This window comes from Rutidosis leptorrhynchoides, chromosome 4 (genome assembly GCF_046630445.1).
Source record: "Rutidosis leptorrhynchoides isolate AG116_Rl617_1_P2 chromosome 4, CSIRO_AGI_Rlap_v1, whole genome shotgun sequence".
Lineage (NCBI taxonomy): Eukaryota > Viridiplantae > Streptophyta > Magnoliopsida > Asterales > Asteraceae > Rutidosis > Rutidosis leptorrhynchoides.
In genome coordinates, this window is record NC_092336.1 from 90,674,951 (window position 1) to 90,696,957 (window position 22,007).

The following is a 22,007-nucleotide window of genomic DNA, read 5'->3' on the forward strand; positions in this document are numbered from 1 at the left end:
GGTTAAAAGATAGTAGAATTCATGTACTTTTTGGTCGGCCAGTTAATACCTTAAGACAATTAGAAGAAAATGAATAAGCGGCCAAAGTGGATTTGAAGAGTTAACATCATCTTACCATTGTCATAAAGTTCGATCCTTCGAACCATCCGAAGAGAACTGCGCGTTACCTATTACCTATTACCTATATTATTAAGAGAAGTGCAAATTACCTATTACAGTACTAATATTATTTAAAAACTCAACATTAATAATTCTCATAATATGAATATTACCTGGATACACGGGCGAAACTACGTAGGGGCAGGGGCACCGCCCCCAGTAGATTTGAAATTTTCAGGTTATAATTTTGGATTTTTTGATCTCTTCTGGTGGATTTGAAATTTTCAAGCTTAAAATTTGATTTTGCCCCCAAAAGTCTGCATATTTTGCCCAAAAGCCTTCAATTTTGCCCCAACCTAAAAGCCCATGACCTAAATGGTGAAAATTTTTCGCCCCCAGTTAAATAAAATTTCACCTCCAGATTAAAAAAATTCGCCCTGGTGAATTTTTTTTCTAGTTCTACCACTGGATATATCATTTTTTGTCATTAACTTGACAATTGAGCATGCACAAATACATTATTTATTGGCTCTGATGTATCATGGTATACATTCATCTCTTTACTTAACCCATACAAAAGACTCTTAATCTCATCCATCATGACATCACATGATCCTTTTACCGAAAACTCATAATTGATTCCATCAACTTCAATCATGCTACTGCCTGGTGTATCCTTCTTAAGCCCTATTTCATCCATACGAGCCCTTGTATCCTCCAACTCATCAAATTTACCAGCTTTAGCTTGTATATCACATAATGTGACATAAAAAGCATGATTTAAAGGGTCCAAATTAATCAAACGTTTAGCCACTTTTTCTCCAAGCTCTATATTCCCATGCATTTGACACGCCCCCAGTAGTGCACCCCACACATAAACATCTGGATCCATCGGCATACAATCAATAAGCCTTTCAACCTCATCAAAAAGTCCTCCTCGACCAAGAATGTCAACCATACAAGCATAATGTTGAACCGTGGGCTCAATCGAATAAACATTTTTCATTAAATTGAAATACCAACGACCCGTATCTATTAACCCTAAGTGACTACACGCTGTTAACAATGCACCAAAAGTTACTGTATTAGGTTGCAGCCCACACCCAACCATCTTGTCAAAAAGGTCAAACACCTCTTGACCATAACCATGAAGAGCATACACCGAGATCATTGATGTCCAAGCCAAAACGTCTTTTTTTGCACTACCCATAAAAACCCTTTTCGCCATACCCACATTACCACATTTTCCATACATGTCAACCATCGATGTGTTAATCACGACGTCACACTCTATCCCGTTTCTCAAAATGTAACTGTGCACCCACTTACCATGATCGAGCCACCCTAACGATGCACAAGCCGAAATTACACTAGCTAACGTGATCTTATCAGGGTAAACCTTTTCTTCCTCCTTTAAAAAAAGCATTTGATCAAATAATCGAACAGCCTCTTTTGGCCTACCGCCTTGAACCATTCCAGTAATTACCGAGTTCCAAGTAATAGTATTTCTGTTATTCATCTTATGAAACAGATCAAACGCCATATCAAACTCCCCGCATCTTAAACACCCAACAATAATCGAATTCCAAGAAACAACATCCCGTTCAGGCATTTCATCAAACACCTTCCGTGCACATGTCAACACCCCAAAACCAGTATAAAAACCAATCATCGAATTTCGAACGTATACATTATCTTGAACGCCAAACTTAACAGAATGAGCATGAACACTTTGACCCACAATAAAATCAAGTCTATTAACACATTCCTTCAATAAAAAGGGAATAGTAATACAATCTGGCACGATGTAATTCAACAACATTTGCTTGTACAAAGCCAATGAATGTGGTTTTTCAAGCGCGTTACTTGGATTACTAGAATACGCTCTTATCATGGCGTTGTATATGAACAGATTCGGGTCATCGGTTACTCGAAAAACACGAGAAGCGTAACTGAGTGACCCAGATGATGAAAGTGTGCAGAAGAAAATGAGACGTGAAATGAGGAAAATGTGATCTGATTTTGATAAGTAGGGTGATGTTATGATTTGAGAATGAATTTGTTTAATGTTTCTCATATTCTTGCAATTGTCAATCAAAAAGGCTAATGATTTCAAATGTTTACGATAATCCATGATGCTTGTTTGAATTATGCAACCTACATTCATGAAAAAGTGCGTTTATTTTCTATTTCTACTGTATCTTAAATCTTAATCTTATTTTAGGATTTAGGATTTCACTATTTTTATAACAAAAGCTTCTCGCGAGACAGAAAGCTAGACTAAAATCGAGCTTGACTAGTTCAAAATTATATAAGTTATTCTTATTATTTTTTTAACTAGGATCACTAGAGGGAGGGGACTAAACCACCAATTGTGATCATCTCCCGCTAGACTACATCACAACTTCATAATTAAAAATATATATAACTATTATTACATAATTAACAATTATAATTTATAATTTATAATTAATTATATACGTAGTAGTATATTTTTGTGAAATACTATAAATGAAATGCTCGTTTAAGCTTGCAAGCTTGTTCAATCTCTATATAATAAACTCCGGCTCTAACTCATTTACTAAACATGTTAGAATGTATATTCAAGCTCGGGCTGGCTCTAGTTCGGTTTAGTTCATCTCGAATCGAACTTATAACAAGCCGAGCTTGAGTAGCTCAATACAATTTTGCATCTAGTACTTATATAATTCTAGTACGTAGATTGTAGTGAATTTATCAAATTCAATAGTGTCACAATGGTTTATGGTTATATTAGTGCTACCAAATCTGCTTGTTAATTGGTCTCCACAATCCCTGCAATGTAATTCTGCAAGATTCGTTTCAAATATTTATTTATTTATTATTTTTTTTTCGTAAAAATCCCAAATCCTATGTATATTATGCGAAAAATAGATTGAATGTCATTATCCCTGTCCTTGGTAATTACTAGTCTCTTTTCAGTTAGTTAGCAAGCAGTTAACGCTTGCATATTTTGTCACATACATGTTAACTTAATATATTGCAAATTTGCAATGGTTTGTATAGGGTCTACCTTCATTTGATCAGTCAATAGATCATAAGATCTATCAATCAATCGGACATACTCAGGTCTGAGACAATATTGTACCTCAATTTGATATTTTCGATCTATTTTAATTTAAATTATTATTATTACTGTTTCTCGCCAAAGAAATTAAATACAGGCTACAGGTCAAGTACCAGCAGAAAAACACAAGTGTAACATTAAACATTGATAAAATAAAATCATGCAAGTATCATAAAAAGGGGAGTGATTTTTACACTTGTGTATACATGATGCAATAATAGTCTTGTTGGTAGTAGTAACTATTTTGGCGTAAATATCACTTATTATAGGAAAAACCCGTCAACCTCTCGTCCTGCTATGACCTCTCGATAGATAGAGACTGCTTCTTGCATCACTTTAGCTTCAGACAGCAATTTACTTCGCTTCTTACCAGATGGATGGGTAGAAAGGTAATTTTGCAATGCAGAATCACCCGCTACTTGACCCAACTTCTCATATACCTTTGGTGCAGCACGTGGATCATATCCGGCTGAAGCCATCAACAACACCCCTATGTAATCAGCTTCAATCTCCATTCTACATAACAAAACACACATTTTCCATATAATTAAAAAAAAAAAAAAAACACTTTTTCAAAATAAAGGTTTCACTAAAAATATCTGAAATTATCCACCGTTCAGATTTTTTTTGCGGATTTGTAACCACATATGAAATAAAAAATTTGGTTGAACAAAAGCAAGCTACATTAGCACTCAGCTTGACTATATAACCTGTTCACTTAATCGGGTCATGTTTTCTGATAATATTTAAGTATGTATCATGATTATTTAAAAACAAAGTTCAAGTACAATTATCTAAACGGGTTGAAAGTCGACCAGAGTTTTACGTTTACTGCATAATACTTTTTTGTTGTCAAAATTAACGTACTAATTGTTTATTTAACCAGCACCTGGATTGACTCATTACCCAATCATACCATCTTGCAACATCTAATGAAAATCATGCATAAGCTGGTGACTAAAATGCATGAACAAAAGTTGTCAGATGAAATAAACCCCATAAAATTATAGCATACCTTCGGGAAAAAGGAAGCTTAAGCAGAAGACTTGACATGGTGTTTACAAGATCCGGCATAAAAAACTGATATAAAATTAGTTGTCCGATTGTAAACCAAAGGTTCTTCGTAATCTGCTCAGCTGAATGTCTTGCCACCGCATGTGCAACCTACAACATGTTCATATGTGTAGCTAAAACACAAATACATAAAATCTTTGACTATTAACTAGTTAACTAGATATGTATAAAACAAACACGTAAAATCTCTACAATGGGTGAGTAAAAAACTTAAAATTGAGTATATGTCAACAACAAAAGGTTGATTCTAATAAGAGAAATTTCAAGAAATGAAAGAAATGCATCCTTTTTCTTGGACCTGATACGCAAATAAAACCTAGTGAAAACACTAATTTAATAATCCTTTCAACTACTTTCCACATCTTTATTCCTTTTTTACGGTCCAATTAAGTCATTTCTTAGCAACATAAGTTGATACAAAACAAAAAGGTGATGATCAATTTGTGATGCATAATGTACATAAATTAAGGGAGTATTGGGCGATTAAATTGATCATTGGGACTTCAAGTTGCGCTCAGCGTCTTAAATTGTTCGGCAAAAACTGATTTTGATTCAAAATTCCTGATCATTTCATGCCAAATTTGTTGAACTTAGAGAAGCAGTTTAGTCATAAGACGTCTGTTTATTGAATAAAATTAATTAATCACCCTAATTCGGTAAAACGGTCACTCTAACACAGCTACCTGATCCAAACAGACATATTTAGGTTATGCTAATATAACATGGGGCAAATAAATAAATTAAAAATATTCTCACAATAGACCACATTAAACGGGTCAAAAGTAGCCAAAAGTGGAATTTTAGAGTATTACTATATCATCCCAAATAGATTCAATGAACTTAAGCCTACAACTACAAGTTCCTAATGCACATAACGAACAAAATGTCAGGTCCAAAAAGGCACATACAGTATATACACATAATTATGCATCCATATAAACACTTCAACAAGCTAAACAAACCTCATGCCCAATTATAGTAGCAATCTCTTCGTTCGTTCTAAAATGCTCCAACAACCCCGTAAACACAACAATCTTCCCACCAGGCAAACAAAACGCATTCACAAGATGATCATTCACCACCAAAACTTCCCATTTCAACCCTTCTAAATGCCTAGTATCCGATTTCTCCCCTTTTTCTTTCCCCTTTTTCCTACTTTGATCAACCCACATATCATCAATAACCTCATCTTTACCCATCCACATATCACCTTCATTAGGCCCTTCACTCATCGCCATCACCGTTTCCTTCCCTTTACTCTCCGACGCGCCCCCACCCTCCGACGCATAATTCAAATCGGTCCAAACTTGCTCTTTTTTCAACCCTCGTTGCAACGCCTCGATTATATCTTTCGAAATCATTCTAACCCTAACGCTTTCAGGATGCATTGCAGGCAATATTTTTCCTTTAAATCCAGCTTTCATGCTCTGAAACTGAGACTCACCTATCATCTTCTCCACATTTTTCGACATTAAAATGAGATGCTTTCTTTTAGTATAAGGTACCATTTCAACATTCCCAAAATATATAGTAACACCAATTCCTGATCCTACTAGTACTACAATCAAAACATTTCTAGGGTTATCAACCCATCTTTTAAACCCTCGACGTTTAAAATGCTTAACACCTCTTGAATCAACATAATAATTTCTGTAACTAGTTCCAGTAAACCTAGAATTTGAGCTCTTGTTAACAGCTAGAGGTGAAAATGAAGTAACTTTAGGAACCCTAGAAATTGGGTAATTTGTAAACTTACTTGATTGATTAGCAATTGATGGTGGATTTCTGATTAGGGTTTTGGGGGAGGTGAGGTAATGGGAAATTGCGTCAAACCCTAGTTTTGATCTTCTATACCATGCCATTTTAAGAGATTTCTGAACGAAAGAAAAAAAAAAGAAAGGGAAATTGTTGTTAAATGAAGTAAGAACGGCGAGATGTTGGATTCAAGAAGGTCGAGTTTATTTCTAGAGGAATCTGGAATTTTAGATGAAGCTGAAGAAATGAAAATGGCACCTCAAGTGTACAGAACGACAATTACTCGTGTCATACTCCATGTACAGTATTCTCGAATCCGAATTTTGAATTATTTTGAGAAAAAATTACGTCGTTGGTACCTGTGGTTTGCTTATATTATCATGAAAGCACCTTAACTTTTTTCTTGCGTAGTTAGTACCTAAGTTTTGTTTAACCTGCGTGGTTGGTACCCGGACTAACTACAGTCAAGTTTTAATGGTTAACCCCTCACATGTGCCACACATGTGAGGGTATTTTAGTCATTTTATAATTTTTTTTTGTATAATCTAATTATCTATCTCATAAATCTGCTACGGCCTATTTCTTTCTCCTCTTTCTTTGTATAATCTAATGGACTTACACATCCATTGTCCAAATGAATAAATTGTCTGGAGTGAACAACACATAAAACAATCCATGTAACTTGATGCACTATAATCTCAAACAACAACCTCTGCTGAAAGAAACCCACATTGACACCCCTTGTAACAGCATTAAAGGAGTCGAAGACCAAAGGTAAAATTGGTGAAGAACACATAACTTCGATGATAAGCATATACAAATGCTTTTAAAGACTGACCATTTGAAAGCATGAGCATTTTGAATATATTCCTACAATTTACATGAAAATACATAAACATAACATAATTAAGCTTATAAAAAAAGAAAGAAAAAAAAACTAATGTTTTTAAAGACTAACGATTGACAGTCGCTTAAGTTCAACATGAACTTGAAACTTGATTTTTCGAATTCATTGTTTTAAGGCAACAATCTCTTCATGAAACCTGTTCCAATTCGTGATCCAAACGCTCGTTGATCAGTTTCAGAAACTGAAATCAACAAGATCTTTCGAATTTGATCTTTGACTTTTTTATTATGAACTTTGACTTTGCAATTGATGATCAAATCAATGAATTACGACCTGAAAATTAGCAGATATGATCACGATATGAATCCTACCAACACTACAATTTTAATTCTCGTTGAATCGTTCTAGACTGTCCCGTGCACCAACGCAGTTCGACTTTTCGGTTAGGTATCAACTCGATCTGAAAATCACTAAATCTAAATCTTTTAATCTATCCCGATGATTGTCGAACGTTCGTCTTGTGATGATGAACACTAATCTAGATTCAATTTGATGTTTAATCTTCAGAATAATGAACACCTAAATCGAGTTAGGTTTAGCGGTCTGAACATGAACATGCACGATGATTTCCTTTTGTTGTTATTATTAGATGATGAAAATAAACTGAGATATGAGATGAACGATTTGGCAAAGATTAAAGATTAAATTAAATTTGATATAATTAGGAAGAAGTGGTGATGATGTTTGATTGATGAATTGTTTTTGGATCGATGATCAGGTGTATATGACAACGAGATTGAATTAAATGGTTTAAGGGTGTGAAAAGATGAATATACCCTCACATGCGTGTCACATGGGAGGGATTAACCATTAAAATTTGACCGTAGTTAGTCAGGGTACCAACCACGCAGATTAAACAAAACTTAGGTACTAACTACGCAAAAATTAAAGTTAAGGTGCTGTCATGATAATGTAAGCAAACCACAGGTGCCAACGGCGTAATGTTTTCTTATTTTGAATTGACTTAATTAAGTCATTAATTAAGTCATTCGTACCTACAGTTTTATCTTTTTTTTCATCCTTGTCCCTAAAGTATTTTCGTTTCATCTTAACCCTTAAAGTTATGATATGGTTTTATTTAGGTCCCCAGTTAACGGATTGAGTTAACGACAGTTAACCATGGGGACAAAAATACTTTAAGGGTTATAACGAAACAAAAATACTTTACGGACAAAGATGAAACATAAATACTTTAGGGACCAATGGCGTAATTAAGTCAAGCGGGAACGATATTTTAGGGAAATAAATAATAATTATCCCGTACTTACTTATATACGGGGATGTCAACCGTAAAGGTGCATGATTGGTATTTGGTCTGTTACAGATGGTTGGCTCTTTGCTTGCATAACAACTCCCACCTGGCCTGCCTTTTGAGTTTTTTTTGTCAATGTCTTTTGGCTCTATTATTTGAGGCAACAACAATCGTCGATTTATTGGCAATTTGACTCCGCTTAGAGCATAGATTGAATCGTAGACAGACTTAAAATTCATGAAAATTTGATTCTACCTTTACGGTTGACATCCCCGTATATAAGTAAGTACGGAGTAATTGTTATTTATTTCCCTAAAATGTCGTTCTCGCTTGACTTAATTACGTCGTTGGTCTTTAAAGTTTTACCTTTTTTCATCATTGTCCCTAAAGTATTTTTATTTCATCCTTGTCCTTAAAGTATTTATGTATAATCTTTGTCCCTAAAATATTTTTGTTTTATTCTAACCCCTTAAAGTAATGATATTGTTTCATTTAGGTCTCATGGTTAACTGTCGTTAACTCAATCCGTTAACTGGGGACCTAAATGAAACCATATCTTAACTTTAAGGGTTAAGATGAAATAAAATACTTTAGGGGTAAGGATAAAAAAAAGATAAAACTTTAGGGACCAAGGACGTAATTAAGTCTTTTGAATATTGGATTATTCAAATTTGAATTCGAATATTATGAACGGAATAGCTGACTCTACTACCATAACCATAATAGTATATTAGCTGTTTGAAAATTTAAAAATAGATAATGTGTTTTTATGATTTTAATATTAGAATGAGATGATCTAGTAAATTATGTTGCAAATGAATGGTGTTTAAATTTGATTATGTGCTACAATATCACAATAATCAATCATTTGGTTTAGAAAATCATATATATAATGAGTAAGATGATTCAAGTTCTTTTTGGGATTGTTTATTTTTTTCATAAAGTAGTATGGATATAAAATAGAATAATTATATGCATTGATCCACTGAATGATAATTGTATTTACTTATTGTGCTGAATAACCTCTTAACCTACAAAATGAAGCCATGAACGCTTTTTTAGCAATCAAATTTATATACTCTCTTATAACTAACATTTTAGAAATAAACTTGTTACTGCAAGCTAAAGTTGAAGCAATCACAAACACATTTGCTAATTGTCAAAATTTAACTCATCATAAAATACAATCGCCTTATTGCTTCTTCCCTACCAAAATCTCAAAAATATTCCCAAATAACCAATAACAACAACAAAAACCCATCTTAATCTCACTCTATGGTCACGAAAGAAATTAATTTACAAACTATCTCTAACACAAAACAGTAAATAATAAACAAGATATACAAAACAATAGATCATAATCAATTTACAAACTCAAGTCTCGTGGAGCAACGAGTTGACCGAATTTCACAACGGAGAGCAGCAAGTAACGGTGATTTTCAGAATTTCACGACGCAGTGCAACGAGTGACGACGGTTTTATGAATTTCACGATGGAGAGCAGTAATTGACGGCGGAGATCTAGTTTTGGAGCGTCGATGGAGAGCATCAAGTGGTGGCTTTCGGGAGAAGCAAGTGGTGGTGGTTATGGTGGTTTAGGAGATAGATTGTGTCGTTTGATGTTTGAAAAGTTTGTGGAAGAAAGAAAAAAAAAAAAAAAGAAGAAAATGGTGGAACATATTTGGTTTTTACGAGAAGAAGAAGGGGTATTGTGGTAAAAAAAAAAAATGATTGTACGTGGACTATATAGGTTTTTGGAGTGAGCCAGACATCTCTCCATTTGGATGTGGTGACCCAATAAGTCCCAAGTAAACATGTACTAAAACTGACCGAATAATCCCTTTACACCATTAATCCCTATCAAGTTCTAAGGCCACTTGCAGCGTTCGGTCAGTGAGGGCCGCCACCCACCGCCACCGGGTAACAACCACCACCAGCAAATCGTGAAAAGACTGGCCAGTGGCTCCTGCAACGGGGGTAACGGCTGGAAAGCGGGCCCCATCAAATTATATTTTTTTCAACGGTTATAATTTAAATTTTTTCTTTCTTTTTCTTATTACTAAATTACATATTTCACTATATATACACTATCACATACTACACAAACTCACTCATACTACACTCTCAATCTCAATCTTTATTCAAACACAAACATACGATACCGCTCGAGTAGATTCATTTTTATTCGTATTTTTATTATTTATTATGTAACTTTTTTTTTATGTATTGTCTTTTATTTTTAATTATGTAATGTTTTTTATTTTTAATTATGTAATGTTTTTTATTTTTAATAAAATGTTATTTTTATTTATTTATTGTATTTGAATAATAATTTTAAATTGGTTAAAGTTTGAAATAGAGTGTATGATTGTGAATGTTTAGTGAGAGGAATGTGAAAGAAATGTTGAAGTGTTCGTGCTGATGTGGCGTTGATGTGACAGTGAAAATGTCTATTAAAGTTGTGAACGACTACATGTGACCTAAGTAAAGAGGCTAGAGTGATAACCAGGAACCTAGAAAATACCAACCGTTAAACCATAGCCAAATTCACAGCCAAAATATCATGTTCTTCCTTTCTAATGGAATCCATATTCAACCAACTTTGACCAAATCCCACACACACTTTTCTTTCATTTGGAAAGACACTGCCAAATTCTTGAAAAGTTAATTCTCAGAAGTTCATTAAATTTAGTTCGGATCAGAGAGGAATTTCAAAATAAGAAATATCGATACCTTCATGGTATACCTGGCAAACGGGTCGAGATGGGTCGAGTTGGGTCAAAGATCAAATGGGTTTGGGTCGAACGGGTTGGGTCGAGACCCGGGTCAGGTTGGGTCATGTCACACCCCCAAATAGGGCCAGGGGTATTTGTGACCATTCATATCATAACACAGTTGTATAACGAGAACGACTCTATATGAGACGTTTTGAAATAAACCTTTATTAATAAAACAGCGGAAGCATTAAGAATGTTTACATCAAATCCAAACTGAAATAGTAATAGTTTTAAAATGCAAAGTAAATGTAATGAAATGAAGACTCCATGCAGCATTCAATTCATCAAGTAGCAGTCATAGCAATCATCTTATTCGTCACCTGAGACAAAACATGCTTAAAGTGTCAACCAAAAAGGTTGAGTGAAGTTCATAGGTTTATATAATATGCATTAGACCACAAGATTTAGTTTAAGGTTGATTGATACCAAATATATCAATCTAAAAGTGTTGCTGCAGTTTGTAATATCGCGACTAAACAAAAGTTACCCCTTAACACCTTGTACTATCAGTGTCGTTGAATCATTATTATGTAACCAAAGACCAGAGGTCAAATGGTTAGAGACGTTACTCTCAATAGGCCTACTCACAATAATTAAGTTTGCATTTAAACGTAGCAATTGACGATATTACGGTAGGGATTTAGCATGAATCAAAGCATGACAGCATAGTTAATAATTTAGTACTTGTGTCTAAGTGTAAAACAGTTATAAAGCAAGCATGTGTCTCACCCCAAAAGTTATAAATAGTTAAGTAAACAGTAAAAGTGGGGCTATGAAAATCACCTTAAATAGCAGTTGAAGATAATCCACAAAGAAAAGAAATGACGGAAGTAAGTAACGGAGATCTCAACCTAGAGATATAACGTTTAGTCAGTTATGTTCTAACAGACAAAAAATATGTTTATTAATATAAGGATTGTATTAATAGTGACAATTTATAGTAAGAGTTTCTACTTTTGAAAAGTTTCCATTTAAAGCAGGTTTATAGTTTTAGAAAGTTTGGGTTATAATCCTCCACATTAAGACGTTGTACAACTTTGTCCAAACTTCGTTGCTATTAAGTAAGTCGGGATGACCATATGTAACCGGGGGTCAGGAACTTTCAGTTGGACTATAAGTCTACAACCTTTCGTTTAATCCAAAACCTTATTCCCATTATGGCAACCTAGACATCATCCATTTTACCGTAAATAACAGTGAATTCGTATAAGTCATACGTTATCTTTTGATCATAACCTTCACCCATTATGTGCGTATAGAAATACGACATGTTTATGTATTAATAATATGATATTAATAAGTTTATTGTTATCGTATTAATAATTCGATTATCCTTATTATATATATATATTATTGTATTTTATGAATTAATAAAGTATATGTATGTATAATATATATTATATTTTACAAGGTATATGTATAATATTAAATATTTATTATATATGTTAAATAAATATTTAAATATTTAAATGTTTATTTGCATATTTTTATATTCGGAATTAATGTAATTAATTACTTTATATTTCATATACATTATGTATTCCAAAAATAGATATATACTTCCCTAAATTCGTTTTTAATTTAATTAAATATCAAATAATTAAGTTATAATTTTTATAAGTTTCTTTAAGTTTATAAATCTGTAGAAAATTTTTATAAAAATATTATACCTTATGTTTATATTTATTTTGTATTTATCTTTGATTATATTTTCGGTTATTACATAATAAGAGTTAATTATGGAATAAATACTAATTCGACCCAAATAATTATTTTTATAATTTTTGCAGATCTATATAAGTTTTATAAACTCAGAAAAAAATTATATATATTTTATTTTTGCTTAAAAATATTTATTACGAATTTTACATTGTTTTTACGTTTAAATACTACATAATTCGTATTTAATTATAAATAATATTCCATAAATTATCAAAATTATTTTTATACATTATAATACTTATAATACTAATTATAACATATAAACATAATTTATATATATTAATTTCGAATTTATAAAGAATATACAAAAAATAAAAGCAATTCGATAAAAAAATATAGAAAATACCTCAAGAAGTTTCCCAATTTTGTGAGAGAGTTTTTTCAAAGATTTGATACAAGTTTTTATGAAATGGAAGTGGGTATTTATAGGGAAAAAAATGGTTGGTGAAAAGAAAAAATATAAATAAAATAAAGGTGCCAATTTTGACAAAAAATAAAAACATGTTAAAAATGTTTTTAATAAGTTTTTGTTTTGAAAATATTTAGTCAAAATTCATGGGATCATTATTTAATTTATAAAAAAAATCTCTTTTTTTATAAGCTAAAAAAATATATATAATGATTAAAATAACTTATCATTTAATTAATAATTATGTTACATATAGTTTTAAATATAATACGCATTAATATTAATATTAACTAAAGTTATTTTATATAATTAGTGTAAACTTTAGTTAACAAAAAGTGTCGACTAAAAATAAATATTTAATCAACGTCGAATTTAATTATATATTACGTATGGATAACAACCCTATAGGCAAATTAGTCAATTCAAGTATGGAAAGGCAAATTAGTCAATTAGTCAATTCTAGTTTAGGGGCGGGTAGGCCTAGAGGGAGGAGAGAAAATCGGGTTAGGATTAGAGTAGGTAGTTGGAATGTAGGGACCTTGACTAGCAAATCCCGTGAGCTTGTAGATACTTTACTTAAGAGTAAAGTGTACATTTTGTGTGTTCAAGAGACTAGATGGAAGGGTGAAGAGGCGGTTGACTTTGATGACTACAAGTTGTGGTTTTCGGGTTCTAGGGCAGCTAGAAACGGGGTAGGGATCTTTATAGGACCTCCTTATAAGGATAATGTTGTGGGTGTGGATAGGTGTAGCGATAGGATTATGTCGATTAGGCTAATTATCCAGGAGGAGACTTACATGGTCATTTGCGCATACGCACCTCATGCTGGTTTAGGAGAAGAAGAAAAAAGGCGCTTTTGGGAATCGTTAGATGAAGTTGTGAGGAGGTGCCCCGCTGACCATCGATTGCTTATTGGGGGAGACCTTAATGGACATATAGGAACTAATTCGGAGGGCTATGCGGGAGTTCATGGGGGCTTCGGGTATGGACTTAGAAACGAAGAAGGGCGCTCTATCCTAGATTTTGCTATCGCTCACGAACTGGTTGTTGCAAATTCTTTCTTCAGGAAGACGGAAGCCCAACTAGCAACTTTCCATAGTGGGGGCCATAGTACCCAGATTGACTATTTGTTGATGCGCAAAGGGGACCTTAGGGCATGCAGAGACTGTAAAGTCCTGACTACCTGGACCTGCTCCTCCCAACACAGATTATTGGTCATGGACTTATTTCTGCAGAGACGGGTTACCAGGAGTGGGAGACCCGCCCAACCTAGAATCCTATGGAAGAATCTGAATGGAGAGAAGGCAGAAACCTTTAAAGCTTCAGTTTTAGAAAGAGTTGAGGCAAGAGTTGAAATTTTTACTCTTGCTGACGCGGACGAGATGTGGAATAGTCTGGCGTCCACTATTAGAGATGTGGCCAAGGAATCCTTAGGTGTGGCAGTAGGAACTTTGAGAAGACATAAGTCTAGTAGAGAATCATGGTGGATGAGCGATGAGGTTCAAACCAAAGTCGCACTTAAGCAACTGAGGTTTAAGGAACTCAGTACTTGTAGGGAGGGGACACCCGAAGATGCGACTAGAGCAAAAGAGAGATATAAAGAAGCCAAAAGAGAAGCTAAGAAAGCTGTTGCACGCGCAAAAGAAAAAGCGTATGAAGATTTGTATAGGAAACTAGACTCCAAGGAAGGAGCAAATGATATCTATAGGATTGCAAAAGCTAGGGAATGTAGAAGGAGGGATATAGATAACATCAAGTTTATCAAAGATGAAGCGGGTCAAACCATAATGAAGGAAGATGAAATTAGAAAAAGGTGGGAAAAGTATTTCTCATCTCTTTTCATCAGTGGAGGATCCGAGCGTCGTGAGGATTTTCAAGACTTGATAATAGGACATTTCCAGAACAACTGTTTTTGCAGGAGGATCAACCAGGAAGAAGTAAGAGCGGCACTACGAAAGATGGGAAGAAACAAAGCTGTTGGACCAGATCAAATCCAGATAGAGGCGTGGCGATGCCTTGGTGAGGATGGTGTTAGGTGGTTGACGTGTCTTTTCAACAAGACGTTTAGAAGCTATAAAATGCCTACAGAATGGAGACTCAGCGAGATTATCCCCATCTACAAAAATAAGGGGGATGCCCAAATTTGCGGTAATTATAGAGGCATAAAACTACTTAGTCATACCATGAAGCTTTGGGAGAGAGTGATTGAGACTAGACTTCAGCGCGAAACAAATGTCTCAGAGAACCAATTTGGTTTCATGCCAGGCCGCTCGTCGATTGAGGCAATTCATATTATAAGGAGCCTTATGGAAAAGTATAGGGAAAAACAAAAGAGCCTAGAGATGGTCTTCTTAGACTTAGAAAAGGCTTATGATTGTGTCCCGCGAAAGCTGATTTGGAAGACCCTTAATGTTAGAGGTATACCTAGTAGATATATTAGAGCTATTATTGATATGTACGAAGGGGCGAAATCTTGCGTTCGGACTCCCGTTGGAAACACAGAGTATTTCCCAATAGAAGTAGGACTACACCAGGGATCGGCCCTTAGCCCTTTCCTTTTCGCTCTGATCCTGGACGAGCTGTCTCGAGGAATACAAGAGAGCATCCATTGGTGTTTGATTTTTGCCGATGATATTGTGCTTGTCTCGGAATCCAAGGAGGAGCTTAATAGAAGGCTAGAGCTATGGAGAGAGACCTTAGAACGAAATGGCCTACGGATCAGTAGACAAAAGACAGAATATCTTAGGTGTGATTTCGACAGGATCGGTGTTGAACAAAATGCTGGAGTAAATATCAACATTGGAGACCAGATCTTGCATCCATAAGATTCGTTTAGATACCTAGGCTCGGTACTCCACAAATCAGGGAGGATAGAGGACGACGTGACTCATCGTATTAAAGTAGGTTGGTTGAAGTGGAGAGCATCAAAAGGGGTCTTGTGCGACAAGAAGGTACCGCTTAAATTAAAAGGGAAATTCTACAAGGTGGCAATTAGACCTGCCATGTTGTACGGATCAGAGTGTTGGCCAATGATAAAGGCCCAAGAGAGAAGGATGGAGGTGGCTGAAATGAGGATGCTTAGGTGGACGTGTGGTAAAACCATGCTAGATATGATTCCAAATGGGGTGTTTAGGGAGAACCTGGGAGTTAGAAGCATCATCGACAAACTAAGAGAAGAACGACTTCGATGGTTTGGGCATGTGATGCGACGACCACGTTTAGCCCCGGTTAGGAGAGTCGAGGCACTCACGGTGGACGGTGTAAGGAGAAGGGGCAGACCAAAACATAGGTGGGAGGATAAACTAAGGCTCGACATGAAGGAGCTTTTATTGACCGAGGACATGACTTCGGATAGGGATGCGTGGAGGACTAGAATAAGAATAGTCGAGTAGAGGTTTTTAGTGAGTGGTATGTAGGTGTTGGTATGAGTCTGTGTTCCTACGTGTATACATTTTTTCTTATTTAGGAATGCATGTACGGGTGTGTATGTACGTATGCATGTTTTATGTTTGGTTGTATGTCTTGTATGTATGTTTGTATGTACGTATGCATGCATACCCATATATGTATGTTTTTACGGTTGTTTGTATGTAGGTTTGTTTAGGGTCGTCCGTGTGCATGATTAGGTTTGTCTTTATGTTTGTTTATGTATTTATATATATAGGCATGTATGGATGTTTATATGTATGAATGTATGTGTGTATACTTATGTATGCATAGATGGATACATGTATGGATGCATGTATGGATGCTTATGTATGTATGTAGGTATGTTTATGTTGGTATGTAATGTTTGTAGGTTTATGTCTGTATGTATATGTATGTTTATGTAAGTATGCATGTATGTATGTGTATATGTATGTATGTATGTATATATGTATGTCTGTTTTTGCTTCTGTATGTACATCTATGTATGTTTTTTTTTCACGACTGTACATGTCTATCGTTCTTCGTAGTGTAGCCTTTTTGCTTTTCTCTTGAGCTACGTATTGCACTCTCAGGTACGTATCTATTTATGTATATCATTATTTTATTATGTGTTTAGCCCTCTTGGTATGTGTTTGTATGTGCGTGCATGTAGGTATTATGTATGTATGTGTTATGCATCCATGTAGGTTTATGCATGTTAGTTCGTTTTTGTATGTATGTATGTTTTGTATGTTTGTGGGGTTTTATGTATGCATGTATGTAGGTTTTTGTTCATAGATTTATGTATGACTAGGCTTGTATCTACGTATATGGATTTGGATGTAGGTATGCCTATGTAGGTGTCTATGCATGTTTATGCATTTATGTAGGTACGTAGGTATGGATGCTTTCGTAGGTTGGTATGGTTATATGTATGTATGTGCGTATGTATGTTTCACGTATGTATGCAGGTATGCTTATGGACAGATGTATTAGGTGCCTCGCATCGTTCGGTGCATCTTGGGGCCGTTATGGCTGAGGACGACCTTCTTTGCTATTGAGCTTAGTTGGTTGTCACTTAGTTACGTGGTTTCGGGGATGTTTACCGTAAAGGTGCATGAGTGGTGTTTGGTTTGTTCCCGGTGGTTGGCTCTTTGCTTGCGCAACAACTTCCACCTGGCATGCCTTTCGAGTTCTGTTTCAGTAACCTTTGGCTCTATTTATTGAGGTAACAACAAGCGTCAATTTATTGGCGACTTGACTGCCGCGTGGAGCCTATATTGAACCCTAGGCAGGCTTTAGAACCCATGAAAATTTGACCCCACCATTTTCATGGCGTCTCTTTTTATCCCGTTTTTATTTGTATTACGTTTTTTTTTTTTTTTTTTTGGAGGTCCTCTCGGAAGCAATCTCTCTACTTTGGAGTAGAGAGGATGATGACTTCCTCTCTAGGTGGGTGGAGAATTTTTTTCTCAACTCGTGGTTAGAGGGACGACTTCTCTTCTATTCTAGGGTAGAGGAAGGATTGTCTACATCTCACCTCCCCCATACCTCGCATGCGCGGGATTGGGTACTGTTGTTGTTGTAACTATGGAAATATGAGGGTTGTTATAGGTCAAGACCCGGGTCGGTTGGGTCGGGCTAATAAAATTATTCTTAATTGTATTTTTTGATGTGTCTCTTCCGAACACGCGCCTTTTTAGGACCCCGTTTTTGATGTATTTTTTAGACCCCGTTTTTGCAACGAAAACACGCGTCGAAAACACGCCTCGAAAAAGGCGCGTCGAAAACACACGTAAAGAAAACGGGCGTCGAAAAACGCCGACACAAATTCGCAGGCCGAAAACGCGCCTCGATACCGGGCGTCGAAAACGCGCCTCGAAACCGGACGTCGAAAACGCGCCTCCAAAACGAGGTTCAAACCCGGCGAGTCGAAATCGGGGACCGAAACCGAGCGTTGAAAACGAGCGACGAAAAAGAGGGTCGAAACCGGGCGCCGAAACGGGCGCGAAAACGGGGTTCGAAACCGGAGGCCGGAAACGCGCGCTGAAAACAGGCGCCGAAAACAGGGTGCCGAAACCGGCGTCGAAAACGCTGTCCGAAAACGGGGGCCGAAACCGGGTTCCAAAACCGCGCGCCGAAAACGGGGGCTGAAAACCGGAGGCCGAAACGCGCGCCGAAAATGGGGTGCCAAAACCGGGCATCGAAAACGCGGTCCGAAAACGGAGGCCGAAACTGGGTGCCGAAACCGGATTCCAAAATCGCGCGTTGAAAACGGGCGTCGAAAACCGGGGGCCGAAAACGGGCGCCGAAACCGGGGGCCGCAAACGTGGTCCTAAAATGGGCGCCGAAAACGGGGTCCCAAAGCGGGCGCTAAAAACGGGGTGCCGAAACCGGGCGTAAAAAAAGGGTGCCGAAATCGGGGGCCCAAACCGGGCGCCGAAACCGGGGGCCGAAAACCGGTGGTCGAAAACGCGCACCGAAACCGGGCATCGAAACCGTGGGCCGAAACCGGGCGCTAAAGACGCGTGCCGAAACGGGCGTAAAAAACGTGCATCGAAAACGCGCATCGAATAACGCACCTCGAACTCGCGCTTTGAAATCAAATCTTTTGAATTAAACCCATTTGTGGACTCATCTGGGTCCTCGAGTAATTTTCTATAATGTGATTGGACCCATTTGGGTCTTGGAGTAAATTTTGATATTATGTGCTTGGACCCATTTGGGTCTGCAAGTAAACCCAATCAACTTATTTTTTAAGCTTTGGGTCTTGTTTGCCAGGTCTACTTCGTGGTTACAAATTTACATGGTTGCATAATGTGAATGCAATCTAGTCGTTGTACAAAACGCAGATCCAATCTTTGAAGTCCACTTAGGCCCCGTTTGGCTCGTGAAATTTTTTTGGATGTAATGGAATGTGTCAAAGGAATTGGAATCCGAAGGAATTGGAATTGATAAATTCCATGGAATGTGAAAAAATGTGTTCTATTTGACATGGAATGCAATTGAATTTCATTTTACAAAATAGTTAAAAAGTTATAAAAAGAATTACGTTTCTCAATTTTGTGTTCATTTTCAAACTCACTTTTTTCAACAAAAAAAAAAAATTAGATTCGCGATTAGAGAACGCGTGTCGAAAACGCGCGTTTTCTGATAGGCTGCAAAACGCGATCCGAAAAAGCGTGTTTTCTGACATGCTGTGAAAAAAGCGTTTCCGGCGCTGCGGGAACGCGCGTTTCCGGGCCCGGTGCGGGAACGCGCATTTTCGGGCCCGCTGCTAAAATGCGCGTTTCCGGACGCACTACGAAAACGCGCGTTTTCGCAGCGCGTTTCCGGATGCCCTGACAAAATGCGCGTTTCCAGACGCCCTGTGAAAACGTGCGTTTTCGCGCGCGCTGCGAAATCGCGCGTTCGGCGCGCGCTGCGAAATCGCGCGATTTTGGACGCCCTGCGAAAAGGCGCGTTTTCGGACGCCCTAACAAAACACGCGTTTCCGGGACACCCAGCGAAAACGCGTGATTCCGGACGTCCTGCGAAAAGGCGCGTTTCCAGACGCCCTGCGAAACCGGGCGTTTCCGGGCGCCCTGCGAACCGGGCGTTTCCGGGCGCCCTGCGAAAACGCGCGTTTCCGGGCCCCCTGCGAAAACGCGCGTTTTCGGGCGCCCTTCGAAAATGCCCGTTTCCGGAGGCCCTTCGAAAATGCGCGTTTTCGGAGCCCTGCGAAAACGCGCGTTTCCGGACGCCCTGCGAAAACGCGCGTTTCCGGAGGCCCTGCGAAAACGCGCATTTCCGGAGGCCCTGCGAAAACTCGCGTTTCCGGACGCCCTGCGAAAATGCGTGTGACGCCCCGTACAAAAATAACGTGTACGGATCATCAACAACATGATCATTACAAGGTCAAACACTATATGCTGTTTTAAAATAAGTTTGCATTCATAAAAAGGGTAACGTCTTTACCGACGTCAAATGTTTTACAAACGATAGTGGGCTTCTACGACTAGAAGCAATAACATAAGTGCGAGACTCAAAGGTCATTACAAATTCAATGTTCAAAAGTAACATAGTTTGTGAATGCAAAGTAAAAGTTTCATGCAGAGACATCTCTAAACGAAGCGGCGGGAGTCTACACAGCAAGTCTAACAGCGAGACTACTAGAGCGGAAGCATCAAAAGTCTAAGCACCTGAGAAATAACATGCTTAAAATGTCAACACGAATGTTGGTGAGCTATAGTTTAATCGTAACAGTAATCTAATGTAGGCTACGAGATTTCGTATTTCAAAACAGTATGAAAAGTATATGCTCAACCGTGGGCACTTGGTAACTAACTTAACGTAATATCACCCCCTAAAAGTACACTTGGCGAGTGCGTAAGATTACGAAGTATTAAACACCCGTTAAATGCTAGTGCGACTAGCCCCAGTGGGGATGTCAAACTCTATGGATCCATATCTAAGATTCGCGTTCACCGGTTCAAAAACTAATGACTAAACGTTACCGAGCTAAGGGGATAGTTTATGCCGTTATATAACCCACACATATAAAAAGTTTAAGTACTCGTGCCTAGTAAGTAAAATATAAAAAGCGCATGTATTCTCAGTCTCAAAAATAGTTGAAGTAAAAAGGGATGCTATAACTCACAGTGAAAGAGCAGTAAAAGTCGATACGAAAAGTAAGCAAGTAAATCGGTCCGAAAGGTCCTCAACCTAAGTCAAAAGTTACTAAGTCAATAATTCGTCCCCAAAGGTTTAAAAGTATGTAAGTTAGGTCTTAAGTATCATCATCATCATTATTCATCATCGTAAAAGCTAAGTAAGTTTAACAAGTATAGAGATCGAAACAATAGGCTGACTTTGATCAGCTGCTACGATCTCTTATGTAAATCGAAAAGACGCGTAGTTAGTGGTTATGGCTCCGTATGTGAGTCCTCTAATTGCTGACCAATTTCCAGAACCAAACTCGTCTTCATTTGACCGTGGCGACGGTTTAAGTGCGAGTAGGTCAGAAATTTCAGCACAACGTTACAAAGGTGTAGTGATTTTAAAAAGGCTATAAATCCTAAACCGTGTCTCGGATTGAGGCGAGTCTTAAACGAAAAGTCATCTACTCGAACCGAACTATCTGGAAATCAACTTTTACAGTAGCCTAGGTGTCATAACCCGTCCTTAACCATAAGAACGAGTTAGATAACGTATGATTTCATTGCGAGGTATTGACCTCTATATGCGACATTTTTAAAAGAACAACTGCATTTATTTTACATTACAAACCATAACTCTTATATTAATACAAGCTTTAGACAATATAAAGATGATTATCGTTTAGCGATAATCTTAGAATTACAAACTTTACATGTGATGATAACAATACGATTTCTAGCATATTTTACATTACAATTCCTCGGATATGCAGTTTTATTTTTGACACAAATATGCATACTCAAGATCTTGCTTAAATTCAACATGTTGCAGCGGAAGCTTTTAGTTATCACCTGAGAATAG

The 22,007-nt window shown here is 36.9% G+C and overlaps 2 protein-coding genes across 2 annotated transcripts; both read right to left on the reverse strand.

Moving 5' to 3' along the window:
• Window positions 1-117: 117 nt before the first annotated feature.
• LOC139840803 (pentatricopeptide repeat-containing protein At5g66520-like) lies at window positions 118-2,233 on the reverse strand. Its single transcript, XM_071831047.1, has 2 exons — window positions 273-2,233; window positions 118-181 (listed from the first exon to the last, which is right to left on the reverse strand). The coding sequence occupies exon 1, from the start codon at window positions 2,231-2,233 to the stop codon at window positions 587-589; it is 1,647 nt and encodes a 548-aa protein (XP_071687148.1). The 3' UTR covers window positions 118-181; window positions 273-586.
• Window positions 2,234-3,327: 1,094 nt separating this feature from the next.
• Window positions 3,328-6,318, reverse strand: LOC139840270 (mitochondrial metalloendopeptidase OMA1). Its single transcript, XM_071830534.1, has 3 exons — window positions 5,242-6,318; window positions 4,221-4,369; window positions 3,328-3,721 (listed from the first exon to the last, which is right to left on the reverse strand). The coding sequence occupies exons 1-3, from the start codon at window positions 6,139-6,141 to the stop codon at window positions 3,469-3,471; spliced, it is 1,302 nt and encodes a 433-aa protein (XP_071686635.1). The 5' UTR covers window positions 6,142-6,318; the 3' UTR covers window positions 3,328-3,468.
• Window positions 6,319-22,007: the final 15,689 nt, after the last annotated feature.

Coding starts and splice junctions, on each gene's coding strand:
- LOC139840803 (XM_071831047.1), bottom strand. CDS start 2,233: ATGGATTATCGTAAACATTTGAAATCATTAGCCTTTTTGATTGACAAT.
- LOC139840270 (XM_071830534.1), bottom strand. CDS start 6,141: ATGGCATGGTATAGAAGATCAAAACTAGGGTTTGACGCAATTTCCCAT. Junction 4,370..5,241: donor CTACTATAATTGGGCATGAG/GTTTGTTTAGCT, acceptor AACATGTTGTAG/GTTGCACATGCGGTGGCAAG. Junction 3,722..4,220: donor AAGCTTCCTTTTTCCCGAAG/GTATGCTATAAT, acceptor TTTGTTATGTAG/AATGGAGATTGAAGCTGATT.